The 26313-nt window shown below is 37.1% G+C and overlaps 2 protein-coding genes and 1 long non-coding RNA gene across 3 annotated transcripts in view; 1 reads left to right on the top strand and 2 right to left on the bottom strand.

Moving 5' to 3' along the window:
• The window catches only part of LOC138713031 (uncharacterized), a 36621-nt gene extending 19248 nt beyond the window's left edge, over window positions 1-17373 (bottom strand). The window contains exons 1-2 of the mRNA XM_069844714.1: window positions 17256-17373; window positions 16572-16774 (exon numbers count right to left, since the gene is read on the bottom strand). Of these exons, the coding sequence (XP_069700815.1) occupies window positions 16572-16774; window positions 17256-17373 (321 nt within the window). The remainder of the gene's footprint in view (window positions 1-16571; window positions 16775-17255) is intronic.
• Window positions 1-26313, top strand: part of frc (fringe connection) — a 267265-nt gene that overhangs the window by 39612 nt on the left and 201340 nt on the right. The gene's annotated exons all lie outside the window — the stretch shown is intronic.
• On the bottom strand, window positions 22920-25050 carry LOC138713934 (uncharacterized). Its single transcript, XR_011336013.1, has 2 exons — window positions 24911-25050; window positions 22920-23100 (listed from the first exon to the last, which is right to left on the bottom strand). It is a non-coding gene; the product is annotated as an uncharacterized lncRNA (long non-coding RNA).

Here is a 26313-nt window from a genome sequence, read left to right as displayed (position 1 = left end):
TTTAATTCACTGCCCAGCTATAAGAAATTGAAAATACTCTTTTAAGAATTGGGCAACAGCTGAAGCAAGGAATAAGCACTTCCGTTCCTGTTTCTAGAGAATCATGTAACCTAGATATAATTAACAGGCTGCTGCTTAGCTCAGATCCTCTGCTCACGAGCATGATATTATCCCTGAAGAAGAGAACGAAACCATTTTAAAATAAAGCGTAGAAATGGTACTACTTTATTTATAACTAGCCGTACCCGTGCGCTCCGCTGTATCTGTTAGAAATAAATATAAAGTAATTACATAATTAAAATAGGACATTTGATCCAGGGAACATTCGTGTTTGATAGAAGGATAAATCCTTTAATATATTACTTAATTTAAATTGTATTTAAAAAATGTCAATGCGGTCATTTTGGTCCAGAGACACTCATTTGGTGCAATGACAATTCCTTTAACATGTTTCTTAATTGTTATTACATGCAACTATAGTTTAATGAATATTGACATAGCATTTAGTTTTAATGTGTATACTTTATATTACTTGCTATAATGTTTCCATTGAATTATGGTAATAACTTAATTTTAACACTTGTTTTCTACGTCTACAGTAAATGGCGCTTGGCCCACCATGATTGTGAACCCTTCAAATAACTTAAATAGTGATACAGCATAAACACTGACATGTAATTATTATATTTCTTTCTTTCGAAAATGTAGGAATTCACGATCTCCTATGTACCATTGCCATGGAATGAATAAATGTGGTTTTTCTTCCTAATCAAGAATTTTATATTTTGCATATTGGAGTTACTGCAGGAACAGCAACGCTATAATCTGAGGCGGCGGTGAAAGTGTATTGTATTGTTGTTTTAAAAGTCTTGTATATCCTTAAATTTCACTCAGAAGTTACTGTAATAACATTATAGAATTATGTCCATCTAGAGAAACTATACTTTCCGAAGGTGAAATAATAATTAAACAATTAATTAGCTTTCGATATTACTTCATACAAACACAGAAACATTCTCTGTAGGCTATGTTTAATAACTTTCGATTGTTGTTGTCCAAGGCCCCTTGTAGATGAAGTCATTTGTTTTTATTTCAATACAGCGCCTTGGATGGCGTTGTTATTGTAATTTTAAAACTCATTTATCTTATTAAATATCAGTCCTATCAAAATTTTGTACAGAATAAAACTTATCGGAAATCATTTTTAAAGAAACTTTTGTTATGTAACATTTTTCATGAAAATTAATAATAAGGGAGATATTTCGATTTATTTAATTAAGGCCCCCTTATAACCCCGCTTTTAAATAAAGTATTTTGAATGCCGTATCGCCTAAAATCTAAGTTACAACGAACTTAATTTATATTCCAATTTTCATATAAATCGGTTCAGCCATTATCGCGTGAAAAGGTAACAAACATCCTGACAGACAGACAGACAGACAAAAATTTCAAAAAAGCGATTTTCGGTTTGAGGATGGTTAATTATACAGGTTAACACCAATTATTTTTGGAAAATCGAAAATTACCAGAAAAATGTTGGCTACAGATTTATTATTAGTATAGATTTCTGCTGATAGAAATGAAGTAAATGTAGTGAAGCTGAAGAGTCTTGTGATGAGAAATCATGAGAATAATCTCATCAATAAAGTATCTGATACAGTGAAAATGAGCTAAATTCTTAGCTACATAAATAACTTTAAAATATATATTCATGGCATGAAAACCATCTACGTATTTTCATAACAGTTTCTTAAATACTTGCATAATTACATTCATTATATAATCAGTGTTAACTTATTTGCAAATTATATTGGCATATTAATTATACAGGATGGGTCAGGAGCAAAAGTATATGGTGTGAGGGGTGATAATATTGGTGATTCTGAACAAAAAAGTTTCTACGAACAATTGCCCTGTTCTTAACATAATCTGACATAGCCTACAGCTGTTTGAAAATCACGGACGTCAGTCCCATGTCCTTCATTAGCACTCATATGCGGACCCAACCAAAACGACATTAGGTTGTAGTAAGATCAATGAAACGTATCCTGGACGTTGGATCGGTCGCGGTGGAGTCATTTATTGCCCAGCGAGGTCACCCGACATTACTACATTGGGTTACTCTTTTTGTATAGGGAATCACATTAGTCGCAATATAACCTCAAAGTTTCTGCGACTTAAGTAATAAATAAAGAATTTGGAGAAATATCAATGAATAACATAAAATACATTTTGTATAGGCCCATTCACAATGAAAATTAAACATAACGTAAGCGTTAACTTAAGAATATAAACGTTACGGTCAATTCAAGAAGTCATACCATCATTCACGATGGTAACATAAACATAGCCGCAAACATACTTGGTAACCATGGAAACATAACAACGACGCCATTTCCTCATATTCTGTCGTATACGTCAGCGCTCCACGATTTTTGTTCTGTTTGCAAATCACGTAAGCATAAGCATGAAAGTTTGGAGTTTGCAAACTTTCATGTTAACGTCTTACGGTAATGTTTATGTCAATGCTTATGTGAATCATTGTGAATGATCCCATTTGGTAGCCTGGGCGCAAAGTTCTGTGTTTATGTTACGGTTATGTTTAATTTTCATTGTGAATGGGCCTTATTTCTCTACAAGTGCCATAATCCCCTTATTACATCCTAATTTAATATATTATCCCAATTAAATGTGATTGGAACACAATAATAATTTTGGCCAAATTTTTTATTCAAATACCCCACTGTGAAATTTTGGTCTTGATCGTTTTTCGGTAGTTTAATATGTGTAAAATTATAATATGATTCTATGTCTTCTAATAGTCAGCTTTTAGCCCTAGCTTCAGCGAAAATAAAAAAAATAAGATTATTTCCATCTTCAGCAAAAATAAAAAAAATAATTTGTAGTAATTCTTAATGCAAAAAAATGTTATCAATGAAAAAATTTTTTTTTGCCAACCACTGAGTGAAATTTTAAATTTATTCAGCCAGTTGTATACTTAAAGGTATGTTACTTTATCTCTGTTTTTTCTACATTTGTATCTTTTTATAACTTTTGAGGAAAGTGCACCCAAAATTGAGGAATTTAACAGTGGAAGGTATGGCAGTACAGACTCCCTTTAAAACTCTAAATATCACAGTAATACTTGTACAAAAAACAAAGCTCTGAACTACAATATGAATATAAATCAATAAAGCGAACTTTACGTTTAAGGACAATCTGTCACGTTATCGGCATTGTTGATGTAACAGAACAAATATGAAGTCTAGCAGCTGAAGTGAAGTTGCTATGCACGATGGGAGGATGTGCGAGGGGGGCAGAGTAAGGGAACCTCGATACCCAAGGATTTGGTACATTGATGTCAAGATAAATCTCGAATCAATGTACAAAGAGCGGCATATGTCAAGGCAGCAATGAGACCTGCCTCCGGCCGAGTTGCGTAAGCGCAGTTGTCAATGATCAGGCCTGCTCATGCGCCAACTTCCGGTGACAACTGCCGCTGTAATTGCGCGCGTTACACAACGGCTTCATTCATGACGGATGAAGACGGGTCCCTCTTCTTTCCTGCTCAGTTCTTAAACACAAAACAATCAGTAGCGGATCTTTTAAGGCATACGTGGGCACAATTTTCGGTTACGTGAGGCACTCGATTTGAAATAGTTTGTTTACTAGGAGAGGAGACTGCAGAGTAGGATGGGAAATATAAACTGCTGTGACCTGCGTCACCTTATCGTAATCGCTAAGGCAGTCAGTGGCGAATTATTAGGAAAGCGCTTGGTTAACGTGAGAGACTCGAAAACTTTTATTCAATTCGGCAAATTAATTCGGCAGCTTTAATCATAAACCTCTTTACTATTTCTCCATCACTGAATTGATTTACATCACAGGCGAGAAATTGCGTAACTAGCCAATAATATTCCATCACGTTGTCTACGTTTATTTTATTGAATATTCTGGCGTTTCTCAAGATTACTTAATAGATTTGCACGTTCTCGACCTAAAATAATTTCAGAAAATCATATTTCGTTTTCTACGCACATTTGATATTTTTTTATAAATTTATTTTGGAAATAATACGTACAAACAACATTTAATTCCTCGTACCTTTTAATGCAGCGTGTTTAAGGTATAATGTCGTATTTAGTATACTATGCAAATGTTAAGATCATAAATTTTCTTCGGAATAGTACGAAAAATAACATTTAATTTGTCTTACGTTCTAATTCAGCATGTTCTTTATGACATAAGGAGTAATGTCGTTGTATATTAAATGTATTAATGCCTAATAGGATTTTCGAGCATAACATACATCGTATGTTCTCCCCTTCAAACAGCAAAAAACTCTTCCTCCCATTTCTCATGAAATAATCGTTTTCTAACGCGTACACACTGCTTTGATAATGCCATTATGCCACCACTGATATTGCTTATGAAACTGATATAGAACCTGCCCACGCCTAGGAGCTACGTGAGGGAGGAACGGGGACTGAGAAGATGATGTCACTCGGAGCGATAAGCTCTGTGAAGGTCAGTGAGGCACGATGTCCATCTATGTTTTAAGCAAAGTTTGTCTATCGGCCTAGTGGCTAAAGTGAAAATATCTTCACGACTGGCCATTTATCGGCACGGGCCTCAAGAACCGCGAGAGTTGTGAAGTTACTTCAGCGTTTTGCTGTGGACATGATTTTTACAACCTTCATAAAGTCTAAATAAGTATATGAAAAGTAATAAAACTAAAATATTAGGAACACGACCTGACAGCTGAATAGCTTCAGACCGAGCGAGGTGGCGCAGACGTTACGTATGAGACTCGCGTTCGGGAAGTCCTGGATTCAAACCCTGTGAACAGCCAATACTGGGATTGTCTGAACACAGAAATGTTAGGTGAAGCGTTCTACTCATCTGTATGGAATATGAGACAGCCACAGGTGTAGCTCAGGCGGTAGCCTGCTGATGCGCTCGGGTGTGGGTTCGATTCCCGTTTAGCTGATTACCTGGTTGGGTCTTTCCGAAGTTTTACCCTACTGTAAGGCGAATGTCAGGTAATCCTCTGGCGAATCCTCGATTAGGTCTCGCCAAATATTTCGTTATCACCAATTAGATCGACACTAACCTAGAAGTTGATACGGCGTCGTTAAATAACCAACTAAAATGCACATGTACATAAAAACTACCCTTCGGACACAGCAGAATCCGGCTTGTTCATGTTCGTCTATGAAAATATTCATGGCTCATTGCTGGGAGGAAGTAAGTGTGTGACTACATATTATATACATATACAGGGACATCATTTTATTTGTACTAACATGTTTAATATTAACTTGCCTATACTTCTGGATCAACGCCGTTTGCTACCCCCTTCCACTACTGGAGTTCGATGGTACTGGCGTAAAATACAAACAAATCACTTTACTAGGTATAGGAGGGAAGAAAAGTAGTTCATCCATTTATGTAAACTAGGAAATATCGCGCTTTTGAGTTTGATAATTTTCATTATTTTTTCGTTTAATCAAAATACAGTACAGTATTAACAATGAGTGTTTTTACTCACGAACTGAGCTGTCCATGTGGACGTATTCATTATGCAGTGTAAAGTATACTGTCTACAGCACATTAGCGTACAATATAGAGAATGAAGTTAAATTGAAAAATAATCATTATATGGATATTTAAACACATTTTTAAAAATGGTGGCCGTTCATTTCGATACAGGCTTCAGTTCTTTTGTGCATATTATCGCACTATAGATTATTACATCTAATTCCAATTACCAGTTTCGTCTTTCGTACTAGTAACTCATGTTGAAATAATTCTGTACCTACTCTATAAAAGAGTACCTTACGTACTGTAAATTCAGTCTTCACTTCTGCCCGACCCGCACAGATAAAATTACTCAGACATGCTATCTACTGTCCGTCCAAGTGGTTATGTCGCAGGATCGTAGAAAGGAGGGAAATCACGTGATAATTAATTACTTAACGAGGCCCTTTTATTTAAGTTATTTTAAACAGTTGCATAATATTACGTACACATTCAATTAACAGAAATTAATGTTTTCAGAAAAGAGCTAAGAAAGCCCAGCCACTAGTCTTTACACTGGAGCGAGCAGAAGCAGAAGGGGGAGATCGGGATGCGACGTAGACGTCAGTACCTGTGCGAAAATATGATTCAACATTGGAAGTTTTCGCCACTGCAAAACGCGAACATATTTCTGAAACGTACTATACTCACTCAGTACTCTTACTCGTGTATGCGGCCTTAGTTCTGTGTGGAGGACAGTTGGAACTTCGTTAGTAGAAGGGGTGGGAGTGAAGTACATTCAAAAACTCAGGTACAATAAAAATTGAAGTAAAAATAAAATGATGTCCCTGTACTTCTTCCATTGAAAGTTCAATCGACAATTTTTCTAAACATTTCACATTGATTTGTCCGCGTTTACAAGAATTGTTACTCGTCCTTATTTTGTGCTGTATATGCCATTGTGCTATGAAGGTAATTTCACGTAAATTATTCGTAATGTATCGATAAATAAGATGTTCTGGCATTCTCCAACTTCGGATATCGTCGACAATGGAAGCTGCTGCGACGGGTCACAGGAAGAATATGAGTACCAATAGTACCAAAATTACGCAATCATATCTTATTACATGCGTCAATATATAATCAGTGTTTTTTATTTAGCATGTGGTTATTTGGATGACTAGAGTTCAACTTTCAACGCCGGAGTCTCGAGTTCACATTTGTGGTGGTGGAGTGCAGTGTTTGGACTAGCATATCGTTGCTGGAATTCAGCCATTTCCCCATCATTTGAATAAAGTTAAGACCTCGCCCTGTACATCTCTTGGAGACTTTTTAAGTTCTCTGTAATTTCGTCATATCGCTCTTAGAGGAGAGGGGGTAATCGAAGTATCCGCCTGTTGAAAAATGCTCTTAACTTTCTGTGTCCACACCTGTGGAGTAATGGTCAGCACGTCTGGCCGCGAAACCAGGTGGCCCGGGTTCGAGTCCCGGTCGGGGCAAGTTACCTGGTTGAGGTTTTTTCCGGGGTTTTCCCTCAACCCAATACGAGCAAATGCTGGGTAACTTTCGGTGCTGGACCCCGGACTCATTTCATCGGCATTATCACCTTCATATCATTCAGACGCTAAATAACCTAGATGTTGATACAGCGTCGTAAAATAACCAAATAAAATTAAAAAAAAAACTTTCTGTGCTAGGATAAACGCAAGGATTGGTTTTCCCCTTGAGGCCTGATAGTGAAGGTCATTGTGCAATTCTGGAAGAAGTTTGATCTGCAGCATTATTAGCCGCACAATGACAGTGATGAAGCTTATTACAGGTTGCACAGGAAGCGCTTCAAATTACTTCTTCTGCGTACTTAGTCTTCGATTATGGTGCTCAATATTGTGACCGTCACGGATAAATCAAGAACATTTCTGTCTTCTTCTTCTTCTTTTTTTTTTTGCGTGCTACAAGTACAAATCTTCAATATGTATTTATTATTTTGTCATACGTAAAAATCATGTTCCATTGCAAAGGAAACTCATATTTTTTTAGTTATCTGAACTTCAACTGTGATAATTTTCTTTGTGAGCGTAGTAGTGAAATCTTGCAGTTATGCAGAGAACACTTTAAACTCGTTTAATCTCGCGTGATTAAGATTTTATTTTTTTTTCAAAAGATTACGTGTTCATTTGACGAATTATTCTTCCAACTTCGCAGTGCATTCTGATACTCGGAATTAATCTGATCACCGCTTCTCCCATTTGCTTTTGTGTTTATAATAAAATGCTCCACTTTCCTTTGTCATTAATTCTACCCAAATTTATTTTCCGTCTTCCATAGCTCTTATTTCGCACCACCTTACTTACTTACTTACTTACAAAAGGCTTTTAAGGAACCCGAAAGTCCATTGCCGTCCTCACATAAGCCCGCCATTGGTCCCTATCCTGAGCAAGATTAATCCAGTCTCTGCCACCATATCCCACCTCCATTAAATCGATTTTATTATTATCTTTCCATCTACGTCTTGTCCTCCCCAAAGGTCTTTTTCCCTCCGGTCTCCCAACTAACACTCTATATGCATTTCTGGATTCGCCCATACGTGCTACATGCCCTGTCCATCTCGGACGTCTGGATTTAATGTTGCTAATTATGTCAGGTGAAGAATACAATGCATGCAGTTCTGTGTTGTGTAACTTTCTCCATTCTCCTGTAACTTCATCCCATTTACAGTAACCTCAAATATTTTTCTAAGCACCTTATTCTCAAACACCCTTAATCTCTGTTCCTCTCTCAAAGTGAGAGTCCAAGTTTCACAACCATACAGAACAACCGGTAATATAACTGTTTTATAAATTCTAACATTTCAGGTTTTTTGTCAGCAGACTGGATGACAAAAGCTACTCAACCGAATAATAACAGGCATTTCCCATATTTATTGTTTATTTCACATTACCAGTAACAAAAATAGTAAAAGGTAATGTAACGGTAGGCCAAGTTTTCATTTTCAACTACTTGGAATGTATAACCACCCCCTGTATTATTTTCAGCGACGTATAAACAATTTAAACAAATTTAGATAATTAATCATATATATATATATATATATATATATATATATAGCGTTAAGTTACTTAACACACAGATCATGCAGAGGGAAGCTTTCCACTGAAAATTCAAACGCTCTGACCACCACCACTGAGTCATTCCACGTCAAATCGCACAGCCATAAAACACGACCTTCTCGGAAATGGTCGAATTTTTTTTAATGAATTCCAGACATCAAATAAGGAGACCCGTATTTTTTATTTTCACAATTATTAATTATTTGTGTAGTTATGAATATTTGAAGTTACGCAAATTATGGGCGCACTGTTATATAAACTCACTTGGAACTTTGTGTCTACATATAATTGAGATTTGCGGTTTGGCGCATTTGAAAGACGAAATACAACACTTTTTATTACTTTAGGCCTATCACAAATAAATTTAAAATTTGGCCTATTTTTTTAATCATTTATTTTTCAAAGCAAAATTACTATATTAAATAGCCAAGTTAAAAATCTGAAAAAATATAGACTTGTTCGCTGATGTATTATCTGTAAACTACTGCATTTATAAATATGGGATCGGCACCCATACATTTGTAACAATTTATTTTCCGGAGGCATGCACGCGCTCGCGGTGCCCAGCTAATGAACTGCTTGCAGCCATAGGCTAGAAGGCTGCCCGTGGAAATTTCCCGTTGCATCTGATGTCACCATACTAATCATAAAATGATTAATACCTTAAGGAACAGTAAATATCGTATCTGAAATTATTTTATTATTGTCAGCTCAGGGGGAAGCCCTTCACAGTTTATACTGTAATATAGCCAAGTGTTTGATGATAGCAAGACTGGGTAAGGCAGTAAACTTTATGGCAGTAAACAGATGGCAGGAGAGAAAAATAATCAGTTTGGGTTTGAATTTCGCGCAGTGACGTGACTTCTACACAACATGAGTGATGGTAAAGATCGCGTAATATATAACAAGTGTTTAAATCCATTTACCTTCCTAATCACGCTTTTAAAAAGAAAAGTACACTAAGACGCGTAAGTCGCGACTTATTGATAAAGCTGAATTTAAAGGTGTCTTTGAGTGTGCAAATATGTGATTTGTTCCGTAAAAATCAATCAATTTCCGCATAGGTCAGGTGAAATTATATGTGAAGCCGGTAGTTCTTGTGATATTAATAAACATGAATCAAATGAAAGTACGGACAGAGAAACTGATTATCCCAGTACTTCTTCTAGCAGTTCTGTGGATACAGTGCTAGAAATCAGTAATATTGAGGAATTAAACAAGAGTTTGATGTCAATAGAATCCCCTATCAAGAAAAGAAAGATACAACAAAACGATACCCCCGTGAAAAGTTTCAAAAGTAAAAGGCTCCCTAGCATGTTAAGTTTTTCATGTAGAAGATGCATCATCATCCATTCAAAAGTCAGCCATATTTTATTTTTGACGGAATGCAAAGAAAGTACAACCTGAAAATTACATAGTTATTGCAGACTTTTCTGAAAATAATTCATTTGTAATACAAGATTCAATACAAGGTGTGCATTGGAACATATGCCAAGCCACAATACAGTACAATTTTAATTTTATTTCCTACTTTATTTTATTTTATATTCTCTTATAGGCCTATTAATATTATATCTGAACTGTGACCGAACACGAGCGCTGCTCATTCGGTCTCAAATTTTGTTAATACTACTGCATCTCCTTTTTTATATTGATTGTATTATTTTATTTCTATTTCTCTTATTTGTAATTATATTCTTTATTCTGTATATTTAAGTAAATAAATAAATAAATCCTTTCGTAGTATATTTCAAAGGAGATACAGAAATTCGTTACAAAAGTAATGTCATCTCAGAAACCATGAAACCACACCGATCCCTTTCACTTTTTTCAATCCGAAGCAATCAATTTCTTAAAGCAAGAATTCAACGATATGAAAAAAATCATTACTTTTCCAATGGATCAAGTTCAAAAAAAAAAAAATTAAAAATAATAGCTTACATGAAGACGATTATGGAATTAGTGCTGAATGACACTTCTTTGCAATGTCGCATGGTAAAGGTCAATGTGTTGGCATTGGAGATACTGTTAAAAGACTTTCCACGAGAGTGAGCCTATACAAGATCCTATAACAACACAAAAAAACTGTTTGATTAGTCATAAAAAACATTTCTAACCTGTCATTTATATTTTGTCCATTCAATAAGCACAAAAACCACACTGAAAATTTGCAGGTCAGATACCATAATCTAAAACCAATAACTGGTACATTAAAATTATATTCTTTCATTCCGTTGTCAAAAACTGAAGATTTAGTAAAACAATTTTCTTTCAAGAAAGAAGGTAGGCGAATGAAAATTTAAAACGTGAATGAAAAGAAACATTTGAAAAGCATAATGTACAATTATTTGAAGATATCATAATAAGTAAATTAGCAGTGTTTCCTCGAGTAACTTGATCCGTACTGGGTGTAATGTTGCAACGTTCAGTCAATTATCCAGCGCCGATAAACCTCTTAGCGCGCTTCAACACTTCCCGTCCACTGCTGCTGCGTCGACCGCTACACATTCTGTCATAAGTAATTAAATTTCCATTAAACTATTGCAGATCCCATTCTGATTTTTTCTGGAATTATTAAGAATACTTCAGTGCACCTAGTAGGCATTTTTTTTAGATATTTAGTAGGGCTATTTCACATTCATGTATATGTTTTAAAAATTGAATTATAAAAAAATATTTGAAATAATTATATTAAAATTAGTTAGTAAATATTTAATAAAAGACAGTACTTTAAGCTTTTAAATGCATTTTTCACAAAAATTTTAACATCAATATCGTCAGAAATATGACGCTTTAAATGTTGCATTGTGCGACATTTTTAACGAATTTTAACATGTAATATTTTAAAAACATGTCGACTTAGGAGGAAATAAAAATACACTTGTTGGTTTATGAGACCCATAGAGTTGGTAAAAAAAATATAAACGCAATCAGAAATATGAAGGTCAAAATTTGTATAATTTTGTGCGATTTGACGTGGAATGACTCCACTTCGAGGCGGGGCTGCTATACAGGACGTTTCAGAACTAAGTTGACAAAAACAAATTCGACTAAAGGAATGAATTAACTCAAAATACATAACTACACTAAAAATAATTTCATCTGAAAATATTACAGGTCTTCCTAATTTCCTCATTTTTCTCATTCTTCTCAAAAATTCGTTGTGACGGGCAACAATGTCACCATGTTACATTAAATACTTATTATTGGTCTCGTTTCTGCTGTACTGCTAGTTTTTACTACTTTCCTCTTTGAGGAACGTGAAATGTTAATTTGTAGTGTTTCGTATTGTATGTATGTATTTATTTACACTGCAAGTGGGCAAGCACCCGGTGGCAGTGGTATACACAATATAAACAATGTACAATAAAATTACAATACACAATACAATTATATACACAATACAATAAGAATACACAATACAATTTAACACAATAATTACAATTAATAATAAAACATAAACAAAATGCCTAATTTTACAATACAACCTACGTATGTATAGGCCCTACATAAGTTTCAATGATCTTTCACTTTACTCTCATCTCACTCACTGTAGTGGCACTATAACACATTTCACTGGCACTATTGAACACATTATAAATTATCACTGATCGGAACTGTTCACTGCACTGTAAAACCATAACTTCACTGACTCACCTCGCTTCACTGATACAACAGTTCAAATAAGTCAAATAATTACACCCTTATGCATACTTATAAACAGAACTACATTTAAGCTAAACATTTCTAGTCTAAGGCTCTCTTACACGCTATTTTTTAAATAATTTACAATTCAAACCAAGGGAGTAACTCGTCAGGCTAAATAAATACATGTCACCTTAAAAAATTAAATGTTAAATGTCACCTTAATTTTAATGTGCACTTTATACACAACTTTTAAAGCTATTCTTGAATCTCCTTAAGGAAGGACAGCCCTCAAAGACCGCTGCAGGTAGGTCATTCCAATCATTTATAGTAGCCAGCTTCGGGGAAAATATCGTCTAAACTGGATATAAAGCAACTACTTCCTGATTACATATGTCCAATATTGCAACAGGGGAGTCATCAATACGTTTTAGGAATAACTTTTAAACTTTTCTCCTGATTCGTTTCCTTTCCTGTAGGACTCAACTATATACCGCAAGTTTAGACACACCTTTCGCTTTGAGCGCTTTATCCAAAACATGACTAACGGAAATTGATTGTCTTCCATTCCTTGCATTGTCATATTCGCTCTAGAAATACATATAAACACGACATACGGTTTTCTTGGTATCGGTGTATGTAATGTCCTCTACCACCTATTAAATAGAAAGTAATTACCAACCACACCAACACCAGAACACCAATCACAATATCCACCATCCTGAATGAAAAGTAATTGCAAATGACGTATTGAAAAACTGAACTTAACTAGATTACAAACAGGCCTAAACTGAGGGAGGATAACAAAGAACGTTAACATGTTGTAGAAACATTCTGTTAAACAAGTGTACAGTAGTAAATAGTACACCCCAACACTTCTTGTTACTGATAGCCAAGATTGACTGTAAAGTTCAAACTAAACGTCGGACAGTTTCCTTCTGTATGAAAAAACAGAGTGTGGTATCTGTAATAGTAATATGCGTTACAAGAGCGGTATGTTGACGTTTTCATGTTCGAGGAAAAGATTGAAAAAGCGAAACGTAGTTGAGCTTTTTTAATTTCCGAGAACATGAAAACAAACATACCCCTCGTGTATCGTACATTATTTTGTGCGAAGATCGTTTATTACATACCTGAAAGACGAATTTCTAATTACTTGCAATGAAATCTCCATCTTGGTTTCTGTTTAATGACGGCAACTTCGGAAAACCAAAATATCTTTCTTCAACATTGTTGCTATAAAATGTTGTCTGTGTTTACTATACTCCAGCAGGCCGTGATATACGTCTGTCTTTTTTTTTCCCAGTCTATAAATGCGAACTTAAAACAGACGGTAAGGTTATGTAATGATTTATTTTTCATTTTAATATTTTAACAATATTATTTATGTAACATATTGCAGTAATAACATCGGCATCTGGAATCTTGTTGATTTTTTCACGGCTTCCTTAATGTTACTTGTATCAGGAATGCAATAAGTTTCGTGGAGTAGTAGACTTTACTTAATTTTTGCAAATATTTAAAAACAATAATTAACATTGCAATTTAGGTGAAATTGCAGTGGTAAGTTTCCAATTTATAATTATTACTATGTTAAACGTCTCTAAAAATAATATGTTAACAGCCTAAAGCAGTAAAATGAATGTCGCGCTTAAGCGGTGAGAAGAGGGAAATTGTTGTGTGTTACGTTGGGAATACTGAATGTGGTATTTCAAACTTACCGCGTATTGGTTCTGTGCGGAAAACAAGCAAATACGCACGATCTCGCACAAAATAATATGATTGCACAAGAGGCGAAGAGATTAGCAAATAACTTAATGTCATGAATAACGTAAAGAAGTTAGAACAATGTAGATCCAAGGGCTGAGAATATGTAGAAGCTAATTACAACAACATTGCGTTATCTTCCATAGGCACCTCTTCTCCTTCTCGTGTCCCGGTTTTATTTTTCAGCCTCAAATGTATTGCCTCCTATCTCACCCGAAGCAGATTCTTTTGTTTTTCCCTCCATGGCAACCATATCACATTGCAGGTAGTATGCAGCTTTCGAGCACTTCAAACTTCAACTCTTCGGTGGAATAATATGCCCTGCAGAAAAAATTGACAGTCCGAAACCTATTTCGTGCTAGATAAATTCTTATTTTTATTTTCTTATCTCTATTGTGTGTCAAACAGTCTGTTTTATACAGAGCACATATTTCAGAAATCAGCACCTAATTTGTTATGGATGATAGTTTGGTCTAAGCGATTATTCTAAGGATAGAAACACGCTGTCTCCGATGAGTCATTTCGGTGTTACGGGACTCCAAAGTCTTCATTGTGGAACATGGTGGTGCTCTGGCATGTAACTGTGGGATGAAAAAGGAATAAATACAGAGGAATTTTTAAAATGCTGAGGTGGTATGAGATGCTAAGCACAGGATGTCTAACGAAACGGAGAAGTAGGGGTGAAACAACATGAAATGAGCAGTCACCTGATATATTGCAGAGCACCATGTCTTCGAAAGGAGGCACACTGTATCAGTGTAAAAAAATTGAAGTAGGTGTCTGAGTGCTCTGCCGGCTGCCTAGCCTGCAGGCGAATAGACGCCAATTTGGCATTGCATATTGCTGAAATTACGTATTGGTACCCGTACTCAGAACGATACCTGAACCCAATCAATCATCCCTACAAATATTCGTTAGCCATATCTGAAACCCTGCATATGTATATTCATTAAAGTGTTCTATTGAGGTGTTCTTGACGGTGACAGAGTTCTGATATTCAGTCGACATGCTTGTTATCCCAATCATTTCCATAAACAACTTCAAGCAAGCATTTCGGCCACACTAATAAAGTATGCAATTCCAAAATTTGACGTAACAAAAGACGACTTCTCTTCGAAATCACAAGGAATAAATCTCGTTCGTTTGAAAGACACTTAAATGTGGCAAGTATCGAGCACGCCCCTATCGTGGTGGTAGTGGTGGTGGTAGTGGTAGTGGTGGTAGCGGTGGTTGTGGTGGTGATGGTGGTCGTGATGGTGGTGGTTGTGGTGGTGATGGTTGTGGTGGTGATAGTGGTTGTGATGGTTGTGGTGGTGGTTGTGGTGGTTGTGGTGGTGGTGGTTGTGGTGGTGGTGGTTGTGGTGGTGGTGGTGGTTGTGTTGGTTGTGGTGGTGATGGTTGTGGTGGTGATGGTTGTGGTGGTGGTGGTGGTTGTGGTGGTGGTGGTTGTGGTGGTGATAGTGGTTGTGATGGTTGTGGTGGTGGTGGTTGTGGTGGTGGTGGTTGTGGTGGTGGTGGTTGTGGTGGTGGTGGTTGTGGTGGTGGTGGTTGTGGTGGTGGTGGTTGTGGTGGTTGTGGTGGTGATGGTTGTGGTGGTGATGGTTGTGGTGGTGATGGTTGTGGTGGTGATAGTGGTTGTGATGGTTGTGGTGGTGGTTGTGGTGGTGGTGGTTGTGGTGGTGGTGGTTGTGGTGGTGGTGGTGGTTGTGGTGGTGGTGGTTGTGTTGGTTGTGGTGGTGATGGTTGTGGTGGTGATGGTTGTGGTGGTGGTGGTTGTGGTGGTGGTGGTGGTTGTGGTGGTTGTGGTGGTGGTGGTTGTGGTGGTGATAGTGGTTGTGGTGGTTGTGGTGGTGGTGGTTGTGGTGGTGGTGGTTGTGGTGGTGGTGGTTGTGGTGGTGGTGGTTGTGGTGGTGGTGGTTGTGGTGGTGGTGGTTGTGGTGGTGGTTGTGTTGGTTGTGGTGGTGATGGTTGTGGTGGTGATGGTTGTGGTAGTGGTGGTTGTGGTGGTGATGGTGGTTGTGTTGGTTGTGGTGGTGGTGGTTGTGGTGGTGGTGGTTGTGGTGGTGGTGGTTGTGGTGGTGGTGGTGATGGTGGTTGTGGTGGTGATGGTGGTGGTGCTTGTGGTGGTTGTGATGGTGGCAGTTGTGGTGGTGGTGGTGGTTGTGATGGTGGTGGTTGTGATGGTGTTGGTTGTGGTGGTGGTGGTGATGGTTGTGGTGGTTGTGGTGATGATGGTTGTGGTAGTGGTGGTTGTGGTGGTTGTGGTGGTGGTGATGGTGGTTGTGGTGGTGATGGTGGTGGTGCTTGTGGTGGTTGTGGTGATGGTGGTTGTGATGGTGGTGGTTGTGGTGGTGGTGGTGGTTGTGATGGTGGCGGGTGTGGTGGTGGTGGTGGTTGTGATGGTGGTGGTTGTGATGGTGGTGGTTGTGGTGGTGGTGGTGGTTGTGATCGTGGTGGTTGTGGTGGTGGTGGTGGTGGTTGTGATGGTGGTGGTTGTGGTGGTGGTTGTGGTTGTGGTGGTGGTGGTGGTGCTTGTGGTGGTTGTGGTGGTGGTGGTTGTGGTGGTGATTGTGGTGGTGGTGGTGGTTGTGTTGGTGGTTGTGGTGCTGGTGGTTGTGGTGGTGTTGGTGGTGGCGGCGGTGGTGGTGGATGTTGTTGTAATTTAGACTTTTTCAGTTTCTTTGTAAGCAATCTTAATCTTTGTTCGTAGCAGCCTCGCTTCTGTTTTTCTTTCCCTTTAAAAAGGAATGAATCCGTTTCATTTGCTTTACTTAGATTTAAGGGTTCAGAATTACAAGAGTAGGCCTACTAACTGTAATTTTATCGAAAATGAGATATGCTTCTTTTGTTATGTAATTTTGTGTCTAGAATATGAACCTCCCTTTTCTTTTTTTCAGTTAGAGCACTTCCTAAGACTTTACTTACAGAGAACATCATGCATATGTATCAGAGAATTGAGTAAAATACAACATTTACGAGCTTTCTTTTTGTTATCGCGTAAAATGTAAAAATAATAGTTATTCATTCATTCATTCATAGGGTTCAGGTCAAGGGAAGGTCTTTCACTGCAAACCCAGCAGTCTCCAGTCTTTCCTATTTTATTTTTAGTAGGCCTACCCCTATAATTCTCAACCCTTCAGTTATTTTTTATTTAACTGACTGAACAATAATCTGGTTAGGATCTCTGTAATCACTCCTTCATGCTGTATTACGTACTTGCAGTGACTGGATCTGACGGCTTGCAGTCGGCCTCTATCAAATATTGGCTTGAACTCTCTGCATCATAATCCACAGTTAATTCCCGATTTACCACGAAAATCGTCTGTAGCTGCATTTAGATTGGCAACAGGCCATGATTGTTTGGCCAAACACCTGCATAGAATTGGAATATATCAGTCCCCTAACTGCCCATTGTGAAACTCAAGCCAAGAAATGGATTCGGAACACCTCAAAATCTGTGCTTCATTGGCTAATCATGACAATATCTTTGAAAAATATTGGAGTGCAAGAGGTCAAATGACTTTATTGTCAAACGCCTGGTATTAGAAAACAACAACATTCAGTATTCAACATGCTCCTAATAAAGAGCCAAATTAGAAACAACCAGATATAAGTGGACGGTATGAATGTGCTTTAAGCATTCATGCTATAAAGAAAAACGAAGAATGACTTGCAAATCATTAGGCCACGAAGTATTGTTTATCCTGACCCATTAAACCTAGTGAAAATCAGTAAAATTTATTTGAAAGGGCCACCAAATAATGCCACTGGGCGTGAAGTGAAAGGTACCGGCTTCAATATTGTCTTCTTGCTGTCAGGTCTTCAGTTCGCTGCTTCCAATGTTGCCATGACTACACTTTTAAGGGAAGATGAAATGTGCCGCGAGTCACGTGTCATAGATTACGACATGTCAGAGAATATCCTCTATAACAAAAAGAGCAGACTTACTGACCAGCTGTTCCTAAGTTCTTTGTATTTTGGCGGACACTACAGTTGTCTCTGCACAAGTGCGGTGAAACGGGTGTATAGAGTCCAATTTTATTTACACGCTTTGTAGTATTAAAACATATTACATTATATTATTGTCCTACAGAATTTATCTGTAATATTGACACTTAATATTTTAGGAGATAAATTCGCTCTGGCGCCGGGGATCGAACCCAGGTTGGTTCTACGTACCAAGCGCTCTGACCACTGAGCTACGCCGAATTCAATCCACAGCACCGGATCGAAAAGAAAATATCGAAGGAGGAAAGTTCGATTAGGTGCTGTGGATTGAATTCGGCGTAGCTCAGTGGTCAGAGCGCAAGCAAGGTACGTAGAACCAAGGACCCGCGTTCGATCCCCGGCGCCGGAGCGAATTTTTCTCCAAAAATATTCAATATTACATTATATACATATCATGATATTCAGTACTTGCAGGTCCGCATTTAAAGTATTTCTTCAATGAAAAGGTTAGAAATGTTAAATACAGTGCACTATAACCTATTCTTCAAGGAACATCGCAAATCACATTGGCAGTATTACGGAATTCAGGATTGTTTCCGATCTTGAATGGTTTCGAATGCATCACCTAGCAACAGCAGTACAAAAGTATGGCTTATGTTTTGGATTTAATCAAGTATAAATACACTCAGGGACAAAAAAAACCGGACACTTCTATATTTGCTTGTTTTTTGTTGCCAATTATTTCAAAATGAAACAAAACCCATTTAAACAAAATAATGTTCCATTTAGCACCTTATACGACAACATTTAAAAAAAAATAAAAATCTCTAATGAGAAATTTTACAAAAAATTACAAAGGGCGTATAACTATGGCATCGTTTGGTCTAACTGTTTTTTCATTTTATGGTGCCTTAAACATTAAAAACTCTTTTTAGTAACGGGTATTACCCCCTCTGGCTTGCATAACTGCATCCATACGTCTTGGCATGCTCTCAATTTGGTTAGCAATGTCTTCTTGAGGAATAAGTTCCCATTCTTCGCAAAGTGCTCGCCTCAACTCTTGTAGCGATTCTGGTCTCGGTCATCTATGCTTAACACGCCGTCCCAGCATGTCCCACACGTGTTCAATTGGGTTCATGTCTGGACTCCTTGCTGGCCATGGAAGAACATGGATTCCCACTTCTTGGAGATAATCTTCGACCGCATGGGCAATATACGGCCGTGCATTATCATGCATTAAAACAAAATTATCGCCTACAAATTGGCCAAATGGCACAACATGATCAGCCAAACATTCATTTATATACATTTCAGCTGTTAGTCTTCCATTTTCAACAAAAACCAACTCTGTACGAGCATCCGTACACACTCCTTCCCAAACGATCACTCCACCACCTCCATACGGCACATTTTCGGAAATACAACACTGTGAAAATCGTTCTCCCCTCCTTCTCCAAACTCTTTCACGTCCATCAGGTGAGCACAGATTGAAACGGGACTCATCGGTGAACAGAATACAGCTCTACTGTCCATTTCTCCAATTCCTGTGATCATTTGCAAAACGCAGTCGTTCAACTCGATGCATCCTGAGAAGTCTGAGACCTGTTGCAGGTCTACTTGATATCAGTCCACTTGCTTTCAACCTCCTTCTAACTGTTTTAGCCGAAATTGGGCGTCCATGCATGTTAACAAATTGCTGGGCTACACTAGTAGCTGGCAGGTTGCGCTCCCTAAGAACTCTCAACACCATATTCCTGTCTTCATTTGGATTTGTAGCTCTTGGACGACCCGAACCTTGTCTTCTGGGATATTCTAGGGTCTCTCTATACCGTTTTATGGCATCATGGGTTGTGCTTCTAGCCATATTCATAACATTTGCAATGTAACGTACCCTGCGTCCATCATCGTAAAGGGCTGCAGCTCGAGCCACATCTTCAGGTCGCATCTTGTTTTAAGACAAATGTTACAACCCCACTTAAACTCAGAAAATGTAAAAATAAAGAAATAACGAATGATAATGATAATGAAGCACAAAATGGTTGAGACAAAATTGTTATAGCTGAGACTCCGAAAGCAAAATTGGAATATGTGGTTGTAATGGCTTGTTTATAAAACAAAAAACAATCAACAATGTATACACGTCTCCATAACAACAGATGGCTACCATAATATTGTATGAGAAGATAATATTTTGCAAAATACCAGCAAATATTAAAGTGTCCGGTTTTTTTTGTCCCTGAGTGTATTTTAATTGCTTATTTTTTTAAGAACAAGGGGGAAATTATACAGGGACATCATGTTATTTTTACTTCAATTTTTATTGTACCTGAGTTTTTGAATGTACTTCACTCCCACCCCTTCTACTAATGAAGTTCAACCGTCCTCCACACAGATCCAAGACCGCATATGCAGTCATAGTAGCCTTACGGCCACAGTAATCAGCACGTTCCAGAAATATGTTCGCGTTTTCAAGTGACGAAAGAGCTTTCAATATTGAATCATTTTCGCACAAGTACTGTCGTCCATTTGCCTACGTCGTATCCCGGTTTCCCCCACCAGCTTTTATTCGCCAGCTAGTGGCTGGGCTGTCTTAGCTCTTTTCTGAGAACATTAATTTCTGTTAGAAATTGGACGTCTACGTTATATTATACAACTGTTTAAAATAACTTAAATAAAAGGGCCTCGTTAAGTAATTAACTGTCACGTGATTTCCTCCCTTTCTACGACCCTACGACATAACCACTTGGACGGACAGTAGATAGCATGTCTGAGTAATTTTATCTTTTCGGATCGGGCAGAAGTGAAGATTGAATTTACAGTACGTAAGGTACTCTTTTATAGAGTAGGTACAGAATTATTTCAACATGAGTTACTAGTACGAAGGACGAAACTGGTAATTGGGATTAGGTACAATAGTCTATAGTGCGATAATATTATGCACATTAGAACTGAAGCCTGTATCGAAATGAACGGCCACCATTTAAAAAAAATGTGTTTAAATATCCATACTATGATTATTTTTCAATTTAACTTCTTTCTCTATATTGTACGCTAATGTGCTGTAGACAGTATAATGTTCACTGCATAATGAATACGTCCACATGGACAGCTCAGTTTGAGTAAAAACACTCATTGTTAACACTGTACTGTATTTTGATTAAACAAAAACCTAATGAAAATTATCAAACTCAAAAGCGCAATATTTCCTAGTTTACGTAAATGGATGAACTACTTTTCTTCCCTCCTATACCTAGTAAAGTGATTTGTTTGTATATTACGCCATTATCATCGAACTCCAGTTGTGCAAACGGCGTTGATCCAGAGGTATAGGCAAGTTAATATTAAAAATGCTAGTAAAAATAAAATGATGTCCCTGTAATTAGTATTTTAAAAAGAATTTACGCCTGGACCAAAACATTTTCCCCTTAAACTAGGATAGGAGGTGCTTCATGTATCAAAACGTACGGTGCATTGTTTTAAAATATTTTTATCTGCGTCTCATAGTGTATCTGCCAGCACAAGATGACAGGTTTCTCACTGGATTAAACTATTTCGTCATATGTATCGTTCCCTGATATAAGTTTCTTGCATTCATCAGACATTGAAATTTGATATTTGAAAGCTAGTGAACGCATTATTATCATATAATTTTTGTTAATCTAATTGTAATTAAAATCGTACATTTTTTTTCCGATTGCCACACTAGTAGACGATACAGATAATTTATTTACAGAGCGCCTTTCTGTAGTGATATTTCGCCAGCATCTTTATGGTGTACACTCAATTTAAATTGTACTGGGTTCCATTTTTCCTTATATGTCTTAATGTCTTTTGTTTGAACCCTGCTTTTTCATTTTAAATTTTACTGGAGCTATTCTGTGTCGCAAGGCAAACCCAAAATATTGGGTCAGACTAATAAATTAAATTATTCTCACAAGATGGCAGCCTGTCTCACTAAACCATGGCCTACTGTACCTATAAGCTAAATGATATTTCGCGAATAAATGGGCATTTAAATATCCGCCATTGCATATAGTCCCGTCGCTCTAATTTCCGGCAGCCAATCGCGTTGCAGGTCGGCTACATTTAAACGTGTGCGTCTTGTGATTCGCTGAGGAAGACGTTATTCATTTCTTAAGGCTCGATAAACACTTAATATAATCGCCCGCCATTTTGGCTCTTTCGTTGGCGTTCGCAGAAAGCACACGAGGACGTTATTTGCCTCTCACTTATTTTCTGAATTACATTGCGTTTGATTTATTATCATAGGAGCTACGACATGATAATGTTTAACGGTGTGGCAAATAGATTCCTCGTATGGTAGTTCGGCAACGAAAGAACAAAAATGGCGAACGATACTAACTACCTAGACTTTATAGAGCTTTCAAGCAAAGAGGAGGAGTCACGCCGGGAATAACAGCGTCGCGACTATAACTACATTTCGTCCTCATTGTTGTAGAAAATCTTTCATTTCCGGTAATCGCTCAGTCCTATAATAAATTCTAAAAGTTGTTCCCAAAAAAAAAAAAAAATACACATTTCATTGTAACTTGACTTAAATTTATAAATAAAAATTCGACTTTAACTCCTGAACCGAGATCTCTAACGAGGGAAGCAGAAAAAAAATCTAAAAAAAAAATAGAACACAATAAAGTAAGTAGGATGCAATTTAACCAGGACTGAAGATTGGATGGGTTTATTTATTGCAGGTATTTATTGTCTGCAGTTGATTATGCAGCTGGGACAGGTCGAGGATATTTATAGTAGGCCTATAGGTGTGAAATCTTATAAATTCGTTTTGATTTGTAAGTTAATTGTTCGTCAGTTAAGAATTTCAAACTTGGTTTCGTAGCTTTTTATTAACAGCATAATCTGTGGTGGAGACGTTGAAATGCTCACGCTGTCAGGTACCGAAACAGAGAAGTGCAGTCCTTTGTTGTCCCTGCCAAGGTGTGCCTTTATTGTGTGCATAAATATATCGGATAGTACATTATTTGGAGAGCATACAACCCCATGTGGCTGAGTAGTGCTGACATCTAGTAGAGCTTCTCGATTTCGTTGTGTAGGTAAGATGCTTGAAAGAGAAAAGAAAGCAGCACGCACCTCCAGGATTCTGAAACAACAAAACATTTATTGCAAACATTGAAAGCTTTTTCACTTTACCTCGAGTGTATTGCTTCATATTTAAACGGTAATACAATCAGATTTGCATCTATCTTCTGTTAGTGTCAGCTGTTAAAAGGAAGGAGTTCACTATTCATGTGTTACGGTTTTGAGTGCAATACCTAATTATTTTAAAGCTTTGAAGAGACAAGAGAAAAGTTAAGGGGAGAGGATGGTATTTTTTTTAACTTTTTTCCTATTTGGTGTAAAATATTAATTTTTTGTATGTAGAGAGCTCATAGCTGTAGCAACTCAACCAAAAATAAATATTAAAAAATATATATATTTGGGGGGGGGCAGATTTGAAAAAAAATATACCCAATGCAGGAATTTACTAAAACCGATATATCTAAACCATTTTTAAAGGTAGATTCATCCAGTTTTTTGCAATGTACTTGCAAAAACATGCTCTAAAAACTGTCTGTAACAGAATTTTGATATTTGTCCCTATGTTTGTAAAATAAACAATTAAAATTTAATAACACTTTTCTGAGTTCCTTTCTTGCAAACAAACGGACGTATTTTTAAAATGAAATCAATTAACAAAATTCTGTTCCAGAGAAAAGTTTTCTAATAGTCTAAAGAATGTGTGTTCTAAATTTCATGCATGTATCTTTAATAGTTCAGAAGTTATATCCATTTTTGTCTGGCAGTGTAGCAAAAAAACGAAGTTACCCTAAACCGATAAAAGGAGGCGAGTGATTTAAGAATCCATAACGCAGGAAGTTTAAAAATGGCGTCTCGACATCTGATAAGGGCACAAATACCCAGAAAATATTATGCTACACATTCCACACGTGTCACAGAGTATTTTAAAGATTTTTTTTTAATTTACTCATTTTTCACCAACAAATACCGTCCCCTCCCCTTAAGATAGGAATTAACTAAATTTCTCCAAGTTCATACTTTTTACTCAACTAATAAGCTGTTTGTTATTATAAATTAAATTAATTTATTTCATATGAATTAATAATTACACCGTGTTTCAAAAAGAACTTTACAACTTTAGAAGCTTATAGAAATTTATCCAGATATCTTACAGAATCTCTTCAGATGGCATTTTAAATGTCAGTACACCAAGTTTCTACCAAGAAATTATTTTGGGTGGATATGACTACCGTTTGTAATATGGCAAAAATCCAATCTATTCAACAGTCGCTCGTCAAGAATTCTGCGCGAAAATGTTGGATCGAATAGAAAACGATAAGACTTTCTTGGACAACGTCATCTTCAGTGATGAACCCACATTCCATATACCAGTCGTTGGATTGGTCGTGCAAGGCCAACTGCATGGCCACCTCGTTCACCAGACCCTCCTCGATTTTTCCTGTACGGGGGTTCCTTTACCTGCCCATCTCGCTGAGCAGAGAAATCGGATTACTGCCGCAGTTGCAGAAGTGACTCCTGATCTACTGGCTCATGTGTGGCAAGAGGTTGATAGTAGATTGGATGTTTGCCATATCGCAGACGGTAGAAAAGGAGATGGACTAAGCATTTTGCTTTATTGTCTAAGACCTGTGGCCTGACACACACTGACGAAAATCAGATACGCATGTGTGGAGGGAAAGGGATGCTTGAATGCTGTTCACCAAGCATACATATTTCTTACTTTCAAATAAAACTCTTTTTGCGGGTATTAGTAACGTCATAAAATCAAAACCAGCGTGTCTTCATATCAGGATTTCCACGAATTTGCATAGCAACTGTAAGTGAAAAATGAAGTTACAACAGAACTACCTCAGTAGATCGTTCGCACTTACCATGCTGCTTTGCAAGGTTTCGTTCCATTGTTGTACAGTAGTTCCGTCGTCATAGAATATCGAAGCCCGTTCTCGTCATGTCACATCTGGGAACAGACAAGCCTTGTTACCAGACATTCTGTGATGGTAATGGACATTCCTTAGGAAGTGTGCACTCCTTTATAAAGGAACACTTTCAAGGACTTAGCTTATGGATCTCTGGTTCGCCCGCTAATACAATATGGGTGGTATGCTGGGATCCGTATTATAGAGTAAACCAAACAAGGACGGCTAAATTCATTAAAGGTGGCAAGAGCCATGGGTGCGTAAAAATACGTGAACTAGGTTGGAGCACTCTAGCGACTACGAGGAAAAAATCGAGACTATGTGCGATATTTAAGGCGTATGCAGGATATAGGGATCGAATTGAAAACCTACGTATTACTAAAGGGCAGATCATAGTCACAAAACTGAAAGTAGAATATAGAAGACCGATGTGGGAAATTTTTCGTTTTTAAATGGAACCGTAATAGACCGAAACAGGCGACCTGTAGCGGTTTTTAAAATCTCTCCTCTGATAATTTAGTATTAAAATATCTTTATGCTCGACCATGCGGAAATGTAGTAATTATACACCTGGTAGCAGCCCTTTAATGCACCTCATTAAAGTACACCTATTCATTAAAGTTCAGGTTTTTTTTATTATTCTCGGATATGCAATCGAAAGACAACGAGGGAAACGTCACGGAGGCTGGAAATGCAATACTGTCGCAGAAGGTTATGTTCTGTTACTATAATAATTAGCGTTAATTGTAAATAATATTCAAATAAATTCAATTGTCATCTTGTTTTTCAATTCTAAATCAATTTCCAGGTTATATCAAAATTAGTTCATATTATTCTCTAGATTACATCAAGGTCAATGACATTATTGTTCCTCGGAAAAAATCAATACTTTCGCGTCTGAGCACATCTCACAATTTACGAGCTATGCACAAGGTCACTTCCGCTCTTCAGTCAGATAAGAATAACATGAATACTTCCGAATAATTTCAAGTTAGAAATATGGTCGAGCATAAAAAGTCGTATGAAACTTGCCTATAATGGTAATTAAGACGCTCGTATGAAAATTATGAAACTCGCTTCCGCTCGTTTCGTAAACAAACATATTCGCGTCTTAATTACTATCATTATAGGCTCGTTGCATAATGTACTATTAAAATAACTTAGATTGTTATAATAGGAATTTAGTAATTATAATTTATTTATTATTATTAACTGAACATTGTGTTAAGTATGTGTAATTAATAAATTAATTACTGCGGTAGAGTTCCATTATGTTGTTTCCTGCGTTCTGTTTGTTTTCTGTATTGCTGTTTCGTTTATCTTTATTGGAAGTTTTTAGTGTTGCGAAAAGTTTCGTA

The sequence above is a fragment of the Periplaneta americana genome, chromosome 14 (genome assembly GCF_040183065.1).
Source record: "Periplaneta americana isolate PAMFEO1 chromosome 14, P.americana_PAMFEO1_priV1, whole genome shotgun sequence".
In the NCBI taxonomy this organism is placed as follows: Eukaryota; Metazoa; Arthropoda; class Insecta; order Blattodea; family Blattidae; genus Periplaneta; species Periplaneta americana.
The sequence above is the reverse complement of the archived record's forward strand: the minus strand, read 5'-3'. Positions and strand labels throughout refer to the sequence as shown.